This window comes from Bombus impatiens, unplaced genomic scaffold (genome assembly GCF_000188095.3).
Source record: "Bombus impatiens unplaced genomic scaffold, BIMP_2.2 scf_0418, whole genome shotgun sequence".
Classification (NCBI taxonomy): Eukaryota; Metazoa; Arthropoda; class Insecta; order Hymenoptera; family Apidae; genus Bombus; species Bombus impatiens.
The window spans coordinates 2,642,471-2,661,333 of NT_176837.1; the positions used below are offsets into that span (position 1 = coordinate 2,642,471).

The 18,863-nt window shown below is 33.0% G+C and overlaps 3 protein-coding genes across 3 annotated transcripts; 1 reads left to right on the top strand and 2 right to left on the bottom strand.

The window, feature by feature from the left end:
- Positions 1–132: 132 nt before the first annotated feature.
- Positions 133–1,541, bottom strand: LOC100749802 (40S ribosomal protein S12). The gene is made up of 5 exons (XM_012386760.3): positions 1,475–1,541; positions 1,304–1,340; positions 913–1,047; positions 464–668; positions 133–228 (listed from the first exon to the last, which is right to left on the bottom strand). The coding sequence occupies exons 2-5, from the start codon at positions 1,318–1,320 to the stop codon at positions 160–162; spliced, it is 426 nt and encodes a 141-aa protein (XP_012242183.1). The 5' UTR covers positions 1,321–1,340; positions 1,475–1,541; the 3' UTR covers positions 133–159.
- A 909-nt stretch (positions 1,542–2,450) lies between these two features.
- Positions 2,451–11,098, bottom strand: LOC100747688 (DNA-binding protein D-ETS-6-like). The gene is made up of 4 exons (XM_003490326.3): positions 10,766–11,098; positions 10,316–10,561; positions 4,502–4,766; positions 2,451–3,298 (listed from the first exon to the last, which is right to left on the bottom strand). Exons 1-4 carry the CDS (start codon positions 10,914–10,916, stop codon positions 2,995–2,997), a joined length of 966 nt encoding a protein of 321 aa, XP_003490374.1. The 5' UTR covers positions 10,917–11,098; the 3' UTR covers positions 2,451–2,994.
- Positions 11,099–17,707: 6,609 nt separating this feature from the next.
- Positions 17,708–18,859, top strand: LOC100749918 (male-enhanced antigen 1). Its single transcript, XM_003490260.4, has 4 exons — positions 17,708–17,856; positions 17,999–18,189; positions 18,266–18,337; positions 18,423–18,859. The coding sequence occupies exons 2-4, from the start codon at positions 18,016–18,018 to the stop codon at positions 18,636–18,638; spliced, it is 462 nt and encodes a 153-aa protein (XP_003490308.1). The 5' UTR covers positions 17,708–17,856; positions 17,999–18,015; the 3' UTR covers positions 18,639–18,859.
- The last annotated feature ends 4 nt before the right edge of the window (positions 18,860–18,863 follow it).

The window sequence follows — 18,863 nt, forward strand, 5'->3', positions numbered from 1 at the left end:
AGAATATTTGATTACATTTTCAGTATTTCTTCCTAGAAATAAAGAAATTAAAAATATAAAAGTATTGAAATTAATTCCCCTATTATACGAATATTAGGAATACTTAGGATTAAATAAATAATACGTACGAACTTATATTAAATATTTAATTAAAAGATCTTAATGTACAGAGCTTTGTTTCACATATTCCATTACCACATCTTTTGCAGGAGTGTCTTCTCCAAAGTCCTAAAAGTAAAAAAGAATCATTTAATAGAAAAAATTTTTAAAAAACAATTAAGTTACTAATATTACATTATTAAAATCAGGCAATTATTAGGCATTATTACATCATAATTTGTTAATTAAATGGGTTCTCTCAGTAGAGGGAGCCTTTGCTCTCATCACATAGTACCATTAAATTTGCAAATTGCATTTAATATTAAAAAGGTAGTTATATTTTTATATATAGTACAATTTATACCTTTACGACAACACAGGAGCACCCAACAACTTTTCGGGCTTTACCAGCGCAGTCAATTTTACATAAACCAGCCCATTCACCTAGTTTCTTATTATTGTCTACCCTGATAAAGGGGATCTGATGTTCATTGCACAATGCTTGTACTAGTTTCTTATACATAGGTTCGTCACAATTTTCTGCTAATATGCAAAGCATGGCTTGCCTCCTAGAATATAATAAAGGAAATGTAAACAAATATAATTTTAATATTACACAGGCTATAGAATAGAGTAATTTTTTAATATATCAAATAGGGTTATAGACAGCATTATTAAATTTTGTAACGGATTGCTTCTCAGTAGAAGGATCCTAATATATAGTCATATAATGACATATAAAGGTTTGCAAATTTGTTATTTCATGAAAATATATATAACTTATTTAAGTAAATCATCATAAAATAAACTCACTTGTCTAGTGCTTTGGCAGCTTCATGAAGACCATGTACGACACCATCATGAATAAGTGCATTTTTAAGAACTTCTTGAAGGGCTGTGTTTATATCCATTGCACCTCCTGCTGCCATTGCAGAAGGTACATCGTCACTAAGAACAAAAATATAATTACAGTCTATTTACTTAACTCTTCACACAAAATTTTTGACATAGGATTTTGTGGTTATATGATAACTTTATGCAAACAATTAATTTCAATAAACATCAATATTCAAAAAAAGTTTATGAAATAAGGGTAATAAATGTTTACTATCGTAACTTGATACTTTTACAATTTTAAATTAAGGTTTTTAATAAAAAAAACCTTCATATCAATATCTTTGTAACAAATATACAAAACACTTACTTCTCAACGTCTGACATATTTTTCAAGGACTAAGGAGCTGAAATAATAAAATCAAATTAATGATTCTGATTCTAGCTTCACGTTTTAAGATATTTCCACGTAAAAATTATGTTGATGGTATTATAATAAATTGATTTCTAAGTCATCGCCTTCCAGCGTGCTTCAACCTACCTTTTCTTACGAAGAAAGAGAAATGGAGTTTGAGTACGTTATATTCAGGTTACGTCTACGTTAGCTCTGATTGGCTGAGAAGGAAATATAAGTGACATCTATAGAATGTTTCCAAAAGTTCATAATTCGTCATTTTGCACTTTCGGTTGGAGAGAAAATAAATGTTCATACTTATGGTTCTAGTTGTAGATAAGTATGAGAATGGCAAAATCGTGCAATAATGAAATTAATTGTAATTTTTTATGTCAGACAGAAAAATAGATATAAACTTTTCCATAGAATCGTATAATTAAATAGGGTCTTGTAGCGTGGAACTCAGTAGGTTTTTATCTATACTAGTGTGCAACTAAACTCCATCCTTCCGGACCGCAATAATCCTAGGGAACTGTCATAAAACTAAGGATTTGTACTTTATTGTTAGGGCCCTTAATCGTTATTAAATATATTGTCTGTCTATGTCTACAAAGTTATTGGAATAAAGTATATATTGTAACCTGTTAATCCAGTGTTTTAATCAGTTCAACCATCTCTATTATCCTAAATGAAATAGGGGATCGATAAGTTCGTGACATCGATGATCTAATCGTAACGGGAATTTACGACTTCCATTGACGTGATCTATCACGAACGCGACTCCGCGCGAACACATAGGTTCTTGTATATACTAAATAGCAACCACACAGGGTATATCCCCAATTTTATAAATTCTTGTATATGCTAACGTTTGTTCCCTTCAGTACTTCTCCGCATGGTGTAGCACTAGTCCGGGAACAACCAAAACCATGACTGCGTGGGCACTGTCATTTCCTCTTTGTGTCGGTAATTCACGTTCCATTAAAGGTTTCATTTATTTTATTGTAGATGCCGTCCTATATCTCACCTATAATATAGAATGAAACTTGAATGCATTTTTTAAAAAAATGAGATGGATTATAGAAAAGAGTGAACAATTAAAATGTTTAGTTTTGTAGGGCTTTATTTTCCTAAGCTAACCGTTAAGCATCTTAACATTCATTAAATAAAAAATTATGCTTATAAACTGTACATTCCAACATTAAAGAAGTGCATATAAATACAATTCCTATCCAAAACTTCAGCAGAGACATTACTATTGCTTTATGTATACTTATCTAAATATCTTAATATATTTATATATACAGTAATTTTATTTTTCTCTACCAACAACTATACCTACAATAGTTTGATACTTAATTTATCTGTTGTACATACTTATTTTATAGTTAACATTTATATTATATATTACACTTAAAAAGAACCATTAATTACACGCGTATAATAGATCTATTAATAATTAATTATCGTTGAATGCTTAACAAAAAGTTTATATAACCTTTCCAAATTACGTTGGAAATTATCTATTCCTTTAAAATCTTTAAAATAGCAGTATAATTTACAATTGCTTTTATGCACTGGTATGCCTATTGCATATCCTACGCATGATCTAACTTAACAAAAAATTCTTCACGTTGTCACAAATGAAAAACAATGAATTCTTTATGTTACGTTGGTGGAGAGTATCTGTGGTAAGGCCAACAATAATGTGGCGGAGGTGGTGGTGGTGGTGGAGGCGGTGGTGGAGGTGCCGATGGATGTTGCGAACTCGATGGTCCTGTCGGATACAGATGATGAGTATGATGCGTATGATGAGGATGACAATTCGCGCCTGTACCTCGACTCGATTGAGATGCCTCCAACGTGACACCAGCTTGAGTCTGACAAGCCATCATCAATCCATGGAAGTCGAACTTGTACGCGTATCGTTTCCCGTGCACTTTCGTCATGATATTTTTGTCGTAGTAATATCTGCGAATCAAATACTTTTGAAATGTAATACAGTAATAAAATAACGAATCATATAGATAGGTAATAGTGAATAATGGTAATAGCGATAAAAACTGTAAGGTAAGTTAATTCTTTTTCATGTAATCATGGGACACACCTTCCCTTCAATAGGGAAGGTAGGACACACGAATTCCTTTCACTGAACGAACTTAAGTACCTATCATATTTCAAATTATATATGTAGATTGCTGTAGGTATTGTAGGTTGACCAACAATAAACGAGATACGAGCTATGTAAATAGAATAGGGTGTTAGTATTAACACCATTACTACATGATTTATTGGTTAACGGCTTATAACTCTAACTATAACGGATTATAACTCTAAAAGTAAAATAGAAAATATTAAAGATGAAGTAATGGAGAGCAAATGGAGTAGCTATTTTGCTCCGCTAAATGTATAGGCAGCTTTTCATATCTACTGCATGTAAATGTAAATATATTTAATACTTTATCTACCGGAAGCCTACTAATAGGCTTTTCGATGCTAACGCTTATCGGCCGATAACCTATTCATCGGTTTTTCGATGCCAACACTTACCGACTGGAAGCTTTTATATTTTATATTCGCTTGTTAGTAACTGTATAATAACTCGTTCATATCCTTGCAAATTTAAAAAATTTTTATCGTTTACCATGGATCAAGATAAATGAAGATGAAGAGTTTTGCTTAGATAATCTGTCAGATTGTGGCGTAGTTATTTGAAAGTATTATACATATATTGGTTTATAAATAGTTATATTACATAAGATAAATATAATAATGCTATCGTGACAATTATAAACGATAATAAAATTACACTGCTTTGAAACAAAAGAAATTAGAATGACATAACGAGTAAACCCTCACGTTTTGATTTTAATGTTATAGAGTTTTACAAATAGGCACGTATATGCTTCGCGAAAGCTAAGACACTAGCGACGTGTCCATGCCCAACTAAGTTGATCGTTAGTAAATGGCAACTTCAATGGTAAGCGATAGGTAAAGTGTTAATATCTACACCGTAGTAAGTACTTATATAAACATTTAATACACTTCAAACATACATATGAACATACTTGTAACAAAAAAAAAAAAAATAAGAAATCAGAAAACTCGTGAATAAAATTTCCATTTGATTTAAGAAAGTCACGAAGGTAAATGAAACTTCAGATTTCTGTTTACCTGAGTGCTCGCGATAATTTGTCGTAGTTCATGTTCGGTTTGCTCTTCCGTTCGCCCCATCGACGCGCAACTTCGTCCGGATCGGTAAGTTTGAACTCGCCGTTCGAACCCTCCCACGCGATACAGGATGAATTGGACGAATCCGAGAGCAGCTCCAGCAGGAATTGCCAGAGTTGAACCTGTCCGCCTCCGACCGCCCCGGAACCCACAGCTCCAGCTGTCGATCCAATCAGGGAGCAAGTTCGTTGGAGGAGGCTGAACCTCTCTGCGGGCAAGAAGCAGAAACACGCATGCACCAACAGGCCGTGATTTCCTCGAGGTCGATTCGTCGAAACCTTGAGAGTATAGCGATGGTTGCGATCATCCACTGCCTGTTATCTCTCCTCTCTTCTTTTATGTATTTAATTTATTTCATGTTTGTTTCAACAGTGCTTTTCTTTGTGAATCTAACCGAAGTTGGGATTTGAAATTGTAGTGCACGAAAAAGAAGAAATCTTGGTAGCTACGGAGGGTTAAAGGGATTTGACGGCATCAGGATCATCTTAAGAAAAAATTTATCAATTAATGATATTAGTGAGGTGATAAGTTACGGATTATAGGATGTAAACTTCTTTTTCACAATTTTATGTTATACGGTGTAATCAAATGAGTTGTAATTTATCAAGTATGTTTATCAAGTTTTATTTTCGTTCTTCGTTTTATTATCAATCTTATTGCGTTGTATCTGTTACCGTCAGAATTTTTGTTTTAATAATGTAATTTGAAAAAATTACTATCTCGTGTCTTAAAAAATCACGTTCGGTTCAGGTGCCTAAATTTTCTCCCTCGAAAACATTTTTGGCAGTTATCCACAATTAAATCAATTCTTTTAATCCGAGAAAATTTGTATAATTACCTTGGAAACTTAGTGACGAAGATCCGTAATCAACGTTTCATAAAAATTCATACGAACAAAGTAAAAAATATATATGTAACAGTATGCATTTTCCAGTTGTTAAGAAAAATGTTCTTAATCTCGCTCTCTTACTTTTAGCAAAAAAATGCTTATATCATTAAAACCACGACATAGTCAAGTGCATGCGTGCTCTAGAGGAAATTCAAAGCGGATTTTCTCAAAAACAAAGCCTCGAATGAAACAAATTCGTTCCATATCTTCGACTTATTTCCTCATGTACGATCACCTCCTTCAGGTTCTACCATCAATATTAGGGACACCCTGTATATATATGAGACAAATGATGGATCTATACAAAGATTATAAAATGTGCATAGCTTGTAGCACCGTTCGAAGCACCCGGTGCATCTAACCCACATTTCTGCCCTCATATCGTTCGAAAATTGATTATCACATATAAAACAGACCACATTTTCATTTTCCTCGCTTTCGCTTGATGACTCTACTTCAAAATTCTTCCTGAAACACGCGTTCATAATGTCGTCCTGAGGTATCTCAGCAGAGCAATGAAATTAGACACAAAGCCATTTTTTAATATAATTGTCAGCTCTAATCGATACGTGATAGAACGAGATCGCCAGTTCGGAATATAAAAATACTACTATACTACACACTGCCAAAAATAAGTACTAGAGTTACATACTTTGAATGTTGGAATACGACTTGAAATATTAAGAAATAATATAGTGCACTAGTTGCGAAAAGAAAAAGCGTTACAGCAGACTCTGAAACGACGAATTCCTTTGTTTTTCCGTGACTTAAGCAGCGGCATTTCTATTTTCTATTCCAAGCGATTTACAAGCTGGAACACCTAACAACAAGGATCGATCAGGGGACGAAATTAGGCACGCGGACAAAATTTTTGCCCCTTACCCTATTTCAATTTAATTTCAATCGCCACGAAAACATCTATAAAAATTACTTACATGAAGTAAATTGTTCTAATATTAGCATACAAAACAAAATTTGATAGATTAACTCAATAGAGTAACTTAAATTTGGTGAACTCTTCTTCTACAAAGTTTTATGAATGTGAAAAAAGTATTTTCGTAAATTTTTAATTCGCGAGAAAGTTAACGCTATATAGTAACAGATACCGTTGTAAAGAATGGCAGCTGCCGAAGGATGGAATCTGGTGTCCTGCTGAAGATGCAACGGATGTGTTTGAATCCTCCACATTACGCGTCGAACTATGTCGTCTAATCCTTCACCGCGTGAGCAACGGTGATCGGCTGGCACGTTATCAATCTCATTACGGCGGTACGTAATACGAAAATCATCTTTCCTTGTTATTTAATTTTCCAATTATTTCGATATTAACTCAGATTTAACATTTATTTTCAAGATAATCTGCCATAAATTTGAAGATCGATGAGCATAAACGATTGTTCTAATAACAAATTTTATTATAACGATACGTGACATATGCGAAAGAAAGTTCCATTTTTAAATTAAAATACCATAACATCTGACTCACAAACGTATCGCATGAATCAAAAAGAATATAAATATTCGATTTCCCTGGATCCGAATCATTTTTCTTCTTTTTTTGTTATTTTATCTAACCACTTTTAACTTCTTTAACGTTCCATTAAAATTGAAAAAACGGTACCTATTATGTATCTATACACTACATCACAATATTGTGTATTTAAAGGATCAGTGATAATTTAAAGTTTTCCCGCGATAATGAGTACGATTTTAAATATTTACGGAGTAAAGACAGTCCTAATTGAAAATAATAAAAATAATATAATAAAAAATAAACCACGTGACGTATTCGGTGACGTTTCTTTATACGCACAAATTTGTGTACATATATGGACGTATCGTACGAAATTTTGATCCGCGATAAAGATAAAGCGCGAATTCGCACAGAATAAAACGCACCAGACGGAGGACAGAGAGTAACTGAGCGACCTTTGCCCCCGGTGATTTCAGCCCTTATCGCCCCCACTCTGACTCCCGTGAACGGAATGCTTTTACACGTCTGTACAATACTGACTCCAACCACTTTCTCATTATCCTAAAGATACAGCTATTAAAATTAATAATCATGTTCAAATTTAAAGAATTTGACATTTTCAAATTTTTTCTGATCATATCTTTGTATCGATAGATACTTACATTTTTGGATACATCTTTAATCTAATTCTTAAAAAAAAAAAGAGAGAAAAATTTGTAAAAATTTTTTGATTCAAATAATTGCCTACTTTCGTTCTTTTCCGACAGTTGTAACTGACTTTTTCATGAATTTATTACTTATTCGGAGTTTGATTGACTGTTCGATATCCTTTCCTTCCCTTCTCTTTCTTCTTGTCTTTATCAAATGTAATTTTACGAAACCTGTGTCACTTGAACAAAATTATAAAAAAAAGGAAATAACATACCTGTATCTATCGTACAACGAAATGAATAATTGAAACCACCGACAGCTTTCGCAATGTAAATTCAGAAGTATGCGCGAAATCTGGTTTCCAAAATTATATAAGCCTATTAATTTATATTTTCTCCAAGCATAAATGTTACCTATACCATACAATACAAATTCAGAATTCCAAAGGCGTTGTTTAAAACGTCGTTTCAAATAACTTCCAATCGGTTTCCAAAAATTTATGAAAGAATTTTATAGACCGAAAAAAGAAGTCCAGACCACGTTATTCTTTGTAAGCAAACATTTTAAATCTTACTCAAATAAAGATCATTTTCGATCGATTACCGCAAATCTATCCGTATAAATGATTCTCTTCACCTTTTCAGATAACCCAGTAACCTTTCCAGAAAAAGAAATGAAAGAAAGAATATATGTATATATATACACATATATATACCTAATGATGTACAATATGGAAGGCGATGATTTCGCTTGACGCAGGTTTCAAGGCGTTTTCAGTTTCGCGGCGCACGACGATGACGCCTGAAATTATCCCGTATACGCTGGGAGATTCGGGGGATGTTTCGCGCTCATCAAGAAAACAATATAGCCGCACCCCGTGGCGAGCTTACCATCCCTAGCACCGTTAGAGTTTGCTCTCCCCTCCCTAGACAGTGTAGATGGCAAAGGAGAAGGGTGGCAGCGGTTACTGCGAGGCCGTAACCCCAGGGTGGCGGTGCCACCACCTTCCCGCCGCCCTAAACACTCGATGGTTTATTCATGAGAGCTCTCTCACCACGATAACACTGATTCGTTTAATAAACGGCCGCTGCCGGGCGCGGAGTGTGCCCCAAGAGCACCTACAACGTTATTCAAACGGACGATATATCTCGGAGGCTTACACTGCCAAGACTCTTGCCTCTTCTCGCTTTTCATCCGTCGTCGACCAAAAGGCGGATCGCTCTTTTTCTCTTACACCAACTCCGTATCACCTCTAGTTACAGCTCCTTGCTCGCGCGCGCAAAACGCTTTAACGCGAATAACTTTTGCACGCTTCGAGCAAAGTCAGAGAGGTAAGTACTTTTTGTCCCAAGTTCTGTCTCCACGTTTTCATATGTGTTTATTCCTTTTTATTCTTTCTCTGGTGTTTCCCAAGTTCGTGTGCTGCAATTGAATCTTTCGCGTTTAGAACCGTGAAATCTGATTGAATTGATCGTTGAGATGAATTTATTATTTGTATGAACGTATTTTTGTATTTTCGTGATTGATGGAATTTGGATTTTATAGTTTTGAAACTAGTTACGAAGTTTGAACGAATTTGATTGACACTGTGAAATGAATTTCGAGGTAAGGATTTTTTGTTGTCAGATCTGCTTCCACGTTTTCAGGTGTCTTTATGCTTCTCATCTTTTCTTTCCTTTTTTATATTTTTAAAGTTCGTTACCAAGCTTAACGATCGAAGCTTGATTTTTTTGAGATCGAAATTAGCTATACGTACAAAATTTAATTGCGCTTCGATTATTTGGTATTTGAATTTCTTATTTTCGATTTGATAGAATTACGCAAAAAACAAAATTAAATATATTGTTCGTGATCAAGGTAAAATAAAGAATTGATAATACAAATGATCAAAATCTAGTTTTCGTTAAGTCGGAAGTCCATGGTGGATAAAAATAAACGAAGGGAGCAACGAGACTATTATCGTCTACGATATTTATTTTTCTGCCGGACCTTTCTTATCTCTAATAGATCGCGCCCTCGTTAAAACCTAAGATAAGGTTGAAGTGTTCGCCAGTGGACTAGGACCTACCCTAGGGAACGGTTAGCCTCTTCCGGTCACTTTCAATCCAACCTGGACCCCTATTAACCTTCCCTAAGCTCCATGAATCGCGCGTCATTTGGATTTATTGCAGGAATTCAATCCGTATTGCTCAGTTACATCGACTTTTACGAATTATAATAAATGATGTCGATATGTTAATTTCTAACTTTGAAAAAACACAAGAACTTATATCGAACACCGCTTTATATATTCTACTTATGAGCACAACTAATAAATCATTTACTAAATGGGATATGTTACTAATTGCATAAATATTATTAATAACAGGTATTATGTCGAAAGCCTATTATAAAATTCGCAATTTATATAATGATGATACTTGAATACTTACGTGTATGACAATATTTTTATAGCAATAAATAATATTTCAGCAAATCTTTATCAGGGTACTATAGCTAAATACTTAGAAATAAAAATAATAGAGGATAATATTATATAGTTCGTTTTATGAATCAAGATAATACTTATGCTCTTTTTACCTTGATACGGTGATAATAATACTTGTTGATTCATATATCGATAACTTGAATATTGAAATTTATTACAATCGTTAAAATCTTTGTTTTAAAAACAGCATGTTATATGAGTGGAAAAGATGGAACATTTATACGCTTTACGTATATTACGATTCTGGTTACTTACCATCAATTTTCTCCTCTTGCAACAAATCCGGCGTTTGTACACCAGTTGCCTGGAATTGAAGGTAACCAAGGTGTCGTGCCAAAATTTTTCCACCAGGAATAGCTTGCCAATAATCAGACGATAATTTTAATAGCTCTTTGCCAGTTGATGGAAATTTAATCGTACTCGGTGGTGGTTTTATGGAAAACACCTGGCTGCACCATGAAATCCAGGATGCGATGTGGTTCGAGTTCCATTCCGACGGATCTAAATGCGTAATAATATTAATTCTTTCGATTAATTTTTTTTCAGTAAGGATATCTTCCTTATCTAATAAAAAAAATCTGATAAACGATTTCAAATATATGTTGTATTTTTATAGTAGATAACAATAATCATTTAAATCCTATAATTGTCATCTAAATACTCTCTTTGTCTATTCCAACGAATAATACATTTGAAAATAGTTACCAGATGGAACCATCACGGGCTCTGATTCCATATCGTTTTCTTCGATCGTTTCTCCTTTTACGACATTTAATTTGCTGCCACATCCGTATTGGTTCTTAACCGATGGCATAAATCTCAAACTTGCTCGCCAACATATCGTCAAATCACGCATTTTTTTCAGATTCGTACATTCGTCGATAATAAACAAGAAAGTTGGATCTCTTAATAACTATATATTTGTATTCTGTATGTTAAAATATCTGATCTTCCTCGAGTGTTTTTTCTGCATGTTTTTCGTAATACGAAAATTATTTCCTCGCCGATCCGCTTTTGATCTGCCTTCGATTCGACTGCTTGATACAATCTTTCGGTTCGTCCGCGAGAAATTGTCATACAGTTTCATTTCCCACGACCAGCTTATATGACTCGTGATCTCCACAAACTGTCCATGATTCATCGAGTACATATGCAATATGTAGGTGTAAGAGTGTAGGTATATACATAAGCTGATCGTTTATTTGTACGATTCACTCCATATTTTAGGATCGATATTCTTCTTTGAAGTACTTAACAATGTACATAGATAACACTTTAGAGTATGCCCTCTTAATCTAATCTTCAACTTGTATCTGTCATTCTTAGCTTGACACTTTGTATTAAGAGATATAAATAATACATCTCGATCAATAAGATTGATCACATTTGTTTATTTTTGCTACATGAATACGTATCTATAAATACTTTTTAAAAAAAAATTTCATTTATCTTTTTTTGATATTAGATTTTATTTTCTTTCTATAATATCAAACTTGAGTTATGCTACTTTTCAGAATTACTCTCAAATTATTTTCGTCGAATTCCAATCATCCAAAAATACTCTTATGTGTAGCAAAGCAGCAGGTAAGTCACTGTTGAAATCGTTGTGACTCGCGCATCGGTCGATTCATGCGTTTCCTTGAAACGAGCCACGTGCGTCATCGGAGCTCGCCGATTTCTCCGATGAATCCTTGCAGCACCACTGACCCTGCGTTGTATCAGTTTCGAACGAGAAACCTGATGGTCTACGTTTCCCGTTTCCCCGGATATAGACACTTGAATAATACGGTCAACGAATCGAATGTTCCAAGTGTTAGTTAACAATTCGCAATAGCTGTCGATTTTGAGAAATGTGTTCTGGTGCAATGAGTTAGGGATGCACTAGTTAAGTTGAGATAATTAGGAGTATTTTATGTTATTTATAACATAAGGGTTACCCAACATAACTCAACATAAAGGGTTGTTAAAATTTCAAGTACATATAAGTATTATTAATATCTACGTTTGTGTTAATAATAACTGTGTGATAATGTTTATTTTGAGGTAATATGTAAGTGTTGTTTATTTTAAAATGGTAGATTATGAAAAAGATTTTTCTCTTCTTCGCCTGTCTTACTTTTAAAATTTTTACGGATATTACGCGATATGACGAAATACATAATTTTATTTGACGTAAGTAAAGTCGAAAGCATTAAAATAGTTTACGTACGTCTCTATGATAGTTGTTTCAAAGTGGTCATATTTATATTTACGTTACAACAATTCAGATATTACATGTGTTTAAGTCTTCGCACAAGCAAGATGAAACGTAACACCGAACACAAACAGGATAATTATGTATATAACACCATACACTTATGACCAATTTATACGAAAATTGAACATAAAATGTGTATAATTAATTCATCCGTAGATGAACAAAAAATGCTCAAAAATATTAGAAATCAGCGATGGTAACCAAACAATAAACGAATTCAATTACCACCAGTCACATGTGTTTCTCTGTCATAAAACATCACATGTCACACAACACGTCTGGCATGAAAAATTCTCACACTGTTCTCCACTGATTGTCACTTAAATTCCTCTTCTCACGGATGACTACGCGCCAAGGTTGATGTAGAATTGCCGGTGAATTTTCCAGATTGTATCAACACGTTCCAGATGAACACACTGTCCGTGAATGGAGCTGGTGCTGAAGGTCCGATTGGCGGAGTACGGATTCCCGGAACCAAGAAGGAGACCGGTCGGTTTCGGGGCGTACATCGCCAACCGCTGAATCACGTTCAATCGGCCATGTTTACCTATTTTTTCTTCTCCTTTTTCTTCTTGTTTTAGGCGATCAGACGAGTCAGCCTAACCGTTCGCGATGTAACCTTTCGAACGGGTTGCCCAACGTATTTTTTTGCCCATTATGATGGAGTTTCGTTTGCGGTTTTGCGATTCTATTGGCCCTGAAATGGAATGGACGCGGTGCATTTCTCGTGATTCGCAAAGCTTTTAGTGGCGACGAGCAAACCGCCTTCGAAAGAACATCTGCTCGTTAAAAAAAGAATCGAAATTCCGTCGGTGTATCATTTATCTCTTTCATTTTCAAGGATGTTGTAGATTTAGACAGTCATTAATACGAGTAGAGATAGTTCGAATTACATATAAGGAATTTTTAATCTATAAATTTGTTAGAGCACAGCGACGTTATTTCATATTACTAAAAAAACTGAGAAAATTAATTTATATTAATATATTTATATGCCATATTTTGATAGTGCCGACAGGATTTATTTCGAAATATTCATATGTTTATTTATAAGAAAAGACGATTTCATATGATAAAGAATTATTATTTTCTTATCTGCATATTTACGATTTAAACAATCAGTCTGACGTAATATTCATTGCGTTCTAATTACTGTTAGGTATTTTATTTTATTTACTATACATAGTCTTCGCTTATCGATTTAGAACGGACTTCCGGTTTTACATTTTTCTCTTATTTCTTATATGAAAGTAACTCTCATACTCTCCCTCTCTTCGCTTATACCATATGCATTCTACAGACTATTGTTATACTTAATTGTAATAACAAATATACAAATACTTTGTGAGACATGTCCTACACAGAATGTTCGGCTATAGGTGTTAGGAAAATTAAAGGTAACTCTTGAAGTCTAAATAAGATGAAAATCAAGAATAAAAAAATTGTGTTTTCGGCTTTGTTTTTTAGTTATTGACAATTAAAAATCGGCTACAATATCCCTGCACGCGAGCAAACCTCCTTACACGAACGAAAGGAAATCAGCCTAAGCAGTGGGGCACATAGGCTGCAGCTTACCTCGTACAAGTCGTAATGAAGAAGACTACGATATCCAGAGACGTAAACGACCCTGTGCGACGTTTTGCAAAAGAAATGGTAAATTGAACATTAAACCTGCTTATTCGAATCCAATTACAGAAGTTGGCAAAGTTAATATAGAAATTAAAAGATTTTTTCTGGTATGTTAGAGATTTAATAACTAGTATATACTTTTATATTATATATGAAATAATTATAACAGCTATAAGATAACTGTGACAACTATACGAGTCATGACAAAGACATTATGCATTACATAACTGAAATATCATTTAGATCACATTTCTATCGATTTATCTTCTACCACGACTTGAAAAGCAGTTAAGATGGAGAAGACATTGGAGAGATACTGAACTAGTATGAACTTACTATTCGTATGGTATCCTCGATTAGTCGCATTTGATATTCAAACATAGACATGGCTTACCGAACAATAATAACCCAAAGAAAGCTCTTGTAATACACAGGTGACCGAAAGAACTACTGGTTTTTGATTATATCGATATATCAATACAGTCAGTGGGTACTTTTACATTTGCAATCACTTTTCACACTATTTTTCATCATGTGCACTTTGTGAAATGTTTATACTGTAGAAATTATGAAGAGGAAAAATTAAAAAGACTATGCTTAACCAAATGTGATTTATAAGTTTAGTATGATGTATCATATCCTCCATGAGATCAGCTGGCCACGCGTACATGTAAATTTGCATAAGCACAGAGTGTATGTAATTATGTATACTGTAGAAATTATGAAGAGGAAAAATTAAAAAGACTATGCTTAACCAAATGTGATTTATAAGTTTAGTATGATGTATCATATCCTCCATGAGATCAGCTGGCCACGCGTACATGTAAATTTGCATAAGCACAGAGTGTATGTAATTATGTATACTGTAGAAATTATGAAGAGGAAAAATTAAAAAGACTATGCTTAACCAAATGTGATTTATAAGTTTAGTATGATGTATCATATCCTCCATGAGATCAGCTGGCCACGCGTACATGTAAATTTGCATAAGCACAGAGTGTATGTAATTATGTATACTGTAGAAATTATGAAGAGGAAAAATTAAAAAGACTATGCTTAACCAAATGTGATTTATAAGTTTAGTATGATGTATCATATCCTCCATGAGATCAGCTGGCCACGCGTACATGTAAATTTGCATGAGCACAGAGTGTATGTAATTGGAAGCTGTACTCTCTCTATGTTATACACAAACTTACCACAATCATTGTAATTCCACATATAGTCAGAACTAACGTGCCTATCGTAATAGCATATAATATCAAATAGCGTAAATAACTAATCGCTTCTTTTGCGTATCTAAGAAAAAGAAAAATCATTTATAAACTATTAAATGTCATTAATTCATACGTTCATCTAAAAAATAAAAAACCATATATACTATTTAATTCATATATTATAAAATATTACCTTTACCTTCTTAACAGTAACCTCTTAACAGTATTTACTTTTTCACACGCACACGATATCTATGTATATTAGAACAGTTCTGGAATTCCACGGCGAAACATTCAAATCACGCCGCGGTAAACCAAAGTAAAAACGCTGTAAATAAACTTAATGCACATTAGTACTTCGTCGACTACACGCTACGATCCGTTGCTGAAACGTACATCTTTTGATATCAAACAATAAAAACAAATGAATAAGCTTGAAAAATACTTAAAATACAAATTAAAGACACGAATTTAATAACTCACTTTTTGATCAATTTGTGACATTTAGTTAGTCAAATAAATTAAAGCAACATTATTAAAAAATAATATGGAGACAAAGAGAAGATGGTATGTCATTTAAATAATCATTTCTCAAATATTTTATTTATATAATACCCAAGCTTTGATTATTAGTAGGAACTTGGTATTAGTAGGAAAACCCGTAGAATATAAAAGGTAACATATGCGTTATAGTATATAGAATATCATACATACCTTTATTCGTGATTTAATTCTTAATCACAGTAAAAATATAAATCCGCAAAAATCATGGTATACCCACGATCATAATCATTGGTTGCATTACATAACTGGAGCGTGCGACATTAGACAGATACAATAGGAAATTATTATGAACCGATGTCAATATTCATATAGCAAAACTAAAAGTTCTTTGAAAAACTAAAATTGCATATGTGCAATAAATTACATATTCAGTTTCTCTGACAACGGCTGTTATTCGCAATACGAAAAACTATTCGAACGAAGAACGAACCTACTCTAAACATCCAGGAAATCTGTCAATACGAGTTTCCTTTGAGACAAGCCTACATTTGTCGCGATATTATCGTTGTAGAGGATGGATATTTCATGGAATAAGTGTATTTAGCAGCATTCTTCCGTCTATTAATTATAACCGATACAACAAAAGAAAAGAACAATCAATCAAACGTAAAGAAACTATAAACAGAACAATTCGTACGATACCCAGATTTCCCTACCCTACCCTAAGAGGTTCCACTTTAGAGGTATAAATATTGTCATCGATACAACTAGTTATGGAACTCCACACAACTATCATTTTGTGATTTCTAATCTCGACTATTAGCCATTTATGACACATATTTCCACAGTTATCTATCTCCACACAATTATCATTTTGTGATTTCTAATCTCGACTATCAGCTATTTCTGACACATTTATTCTGGCTCGTCTTGTAGCATAGCACGCAAACCGGTACAGAAGGACAGTGCGTTGGACATAAACTGCAATCATATCAATTCGTTATTTACGTATATATTATTCTTAATTAAGCTGTTAACCAGGAAAAGCGCGTTCTAGTTTTTGTCCGTCTGACTACCAATTTTCATAGAAGCAGATGAGATCACATTTTGTTTATTCATCGTTAAATTTTATCCTTCTCCTCATTGATTCTATCTTTATTTCGTTTCTTTCTTTCGTTCGTATAAATCAGACTGAAGATTCTATTAGCTAATAATAAGTATCAACATCCACGTGGCAGGACTGAAAAAAGAACTAAGGAAAGGACAAGCTGGGGGCATAGTGGTAGGAGAAAGAAAGGTATGGTCACTGACATATGCAGGCGATATTGTGCTGATGGCGGATAGAGAAGAGGAGCTAAAGGAAATACTAAAGAGATTCAAAAAAATTTTTAAGCCGAATTGAAACTGAGCACGGAAAAAACCAAGATAGTAGTTTTTTGAAAAAAGAAGGAACAAAAGGAGACAAAGAAAATGGAAATGGGGAGAGCAAGAATTAGAAAAAGTGGACGAGATAAGATACTTAAGGTACATACTGCAGAAAAACGACAGTGATAAGAAACACATACAATAATAATACATAATAATATATAATAACTAAATTCGTAGTACCCGTTGTGGGATGTCGTGCCAATATCGAAGCTATTGATTCAATAGTATGTGATATACATTATAGATAATGTAATTTTCCTATAATCAATTATGTAAATAATGTGTGTAATATAATAAATAATGTTATTTATCAATTATAAAGTGCGCAAGGGCGGTCATAAAAGTTAGTTTCAATTATTTATCTCATATAATGCATATATTTCTTAAATATTATTTAATGGGAACATTCAATAATATTCATTACATAATATTTATTGATATAAATTATATATTTCTTCATGAGTTTGAATATATGCGTTGCTTAAATCAAATAACTGTCGATATTTAGATAAAAATTTTAATAAATATAACAAATGAAAATATATATTATACTTTTTAAATATAGGAATTCATTTAACACGTAGTAAAATATATTAAAGAAAATTAATGTGTAATTATTTTTTTTATATCAGTAGCTCGTTTGAATAGTCTGTACTGAAACAGTAAACTACAAAGAACACGAATCAGCTGCGAACTGTCAAATTTTTGTATTGTTACACATTCGTTAACATTTATAACTTGTTTAACTTGAAAATATTAGGGTAAGGAATGGAATCATATGGTTCCTACTTTTATCTTTTAGCATGAAAAGTATTGATAGGTTTTAATATAGAAAATAACGATATACACACAAAAGTAAGGTTAGAAACGCTTGTTTTTGAAAGAACGTTTTTGTAAATATAGGAAACAGGTGATGCACAATGTCTCCTGACCCTACACAAGAACCCATCGAGGAATCATTAAATATACCAAATTTACCTCTTGATAGAGGTATGAATGCATCGGATAGTGAAGATGATGATATAGGAATGGCAGGATATATACCACTATCTCAGGTTCCTACTGACAGTGATCCGATGTTGTATGATGACGAAGTATGTTTATTATTTAATGAAATATTTCATTTATATATGATGAGTACTTATATTACACAATTTCTTAATTTCTTAGGATGATGAATGGATAACTAACGCAGCTGAAACTAATCAAACATTGAGATCCCCAATATTGGAATCACAGAATGTACGAATTCTTTTAGATTTAAGGAACAATGTTACTGTATTTGTCTTTTAATATTTTTATTGATAATGTTGTACATTTCTTATAGGACTGTATGTCAGAAACAATAGAAGTTTGGTCATCTCCTCACAATCGATCTAACATAGATATGGATGCAGATAAAATCAATCAAGTGAAATCTATGATGGCATCTTTTACTTTACCAGTTACAGCAATTCCAGAATGGGCAAAAGCTATATCAGAAGAACAATGGAAGGAACAACTTATTGGACGTATTAAAGAAATGCAAAATAGAGAAAAATAAATTTAAATATTTCTTAATTAATTCTTTTATATAAAATTATGTATATAGATTAATACAAATTAAAGCAATCTTCTTTTTCAAGTTATAAATTTGTTATCCATTAATAAATGTTAAATTTCCAAATAAGCAAAGTTAGTGTATACATTTAATTGTATACAGTAGACAAATCTGATATCATGTAAACTGTAACAAATAAAAATATTTATTTTATCTTAATTAAACTTT

Coding starts and splice junctions, on each gene's coding strand:
- LOC100749802 (XM_012386760.3), bottom strand. Junction 669..912: donor GCTGCCAAAGCACTAGACAA/GTGAGTTTATTT, acceptor ATTATATTCTAG/GAGGCAAGCCATGCTTTGCA. Junction 229..463: donor GCTCCTGTGTTGTCGTAAAG/GTATAAATTGTA, acceptor TTTTACTTTTAG/GACTTTGGAGAAGACACTCC.
- LOC100747688 (XM_003490326.3), bottom strand. CDS start 10,916: ATGCGTGATTTGACGATATGTTGGCGAGCAAGTTTGAGATTTATGCCA. Junction 4,767..10,315: donor GCAAGAGGAGAAAATTGATG/GTAAGTAACCAG, acceptor TCTTGCCCGCAG/AGAGGTTCAGCCTCCTCCAA. Junction 3,299..4,501: donor AAATTATCGCGAGCACTCAG/GTAAACAGAAAT, acceptor TTTGATTCGCAG/ATATTACTACGACAAAAATA.
- LOC100749918 (XM_003490260.4), top strand. CDS start 18,016: ATGTCTCCTGACCCTACACAAGAACCCATCGAGGAATCATTAAATATA. Junction 18,190..18,265: donor CGATGTTGTATGATGACGAA/GTATGTTTATTA, acceptor TTAATTTCTTAG/GATGATGAATGGATAACTAA. Junction 18,338..18,422: donor CAATATTGGAATCACAGAAT/GTACGAATTCTT, acceptor CATTTCTTATAG/GACTGTATGTCAGAAACAAT.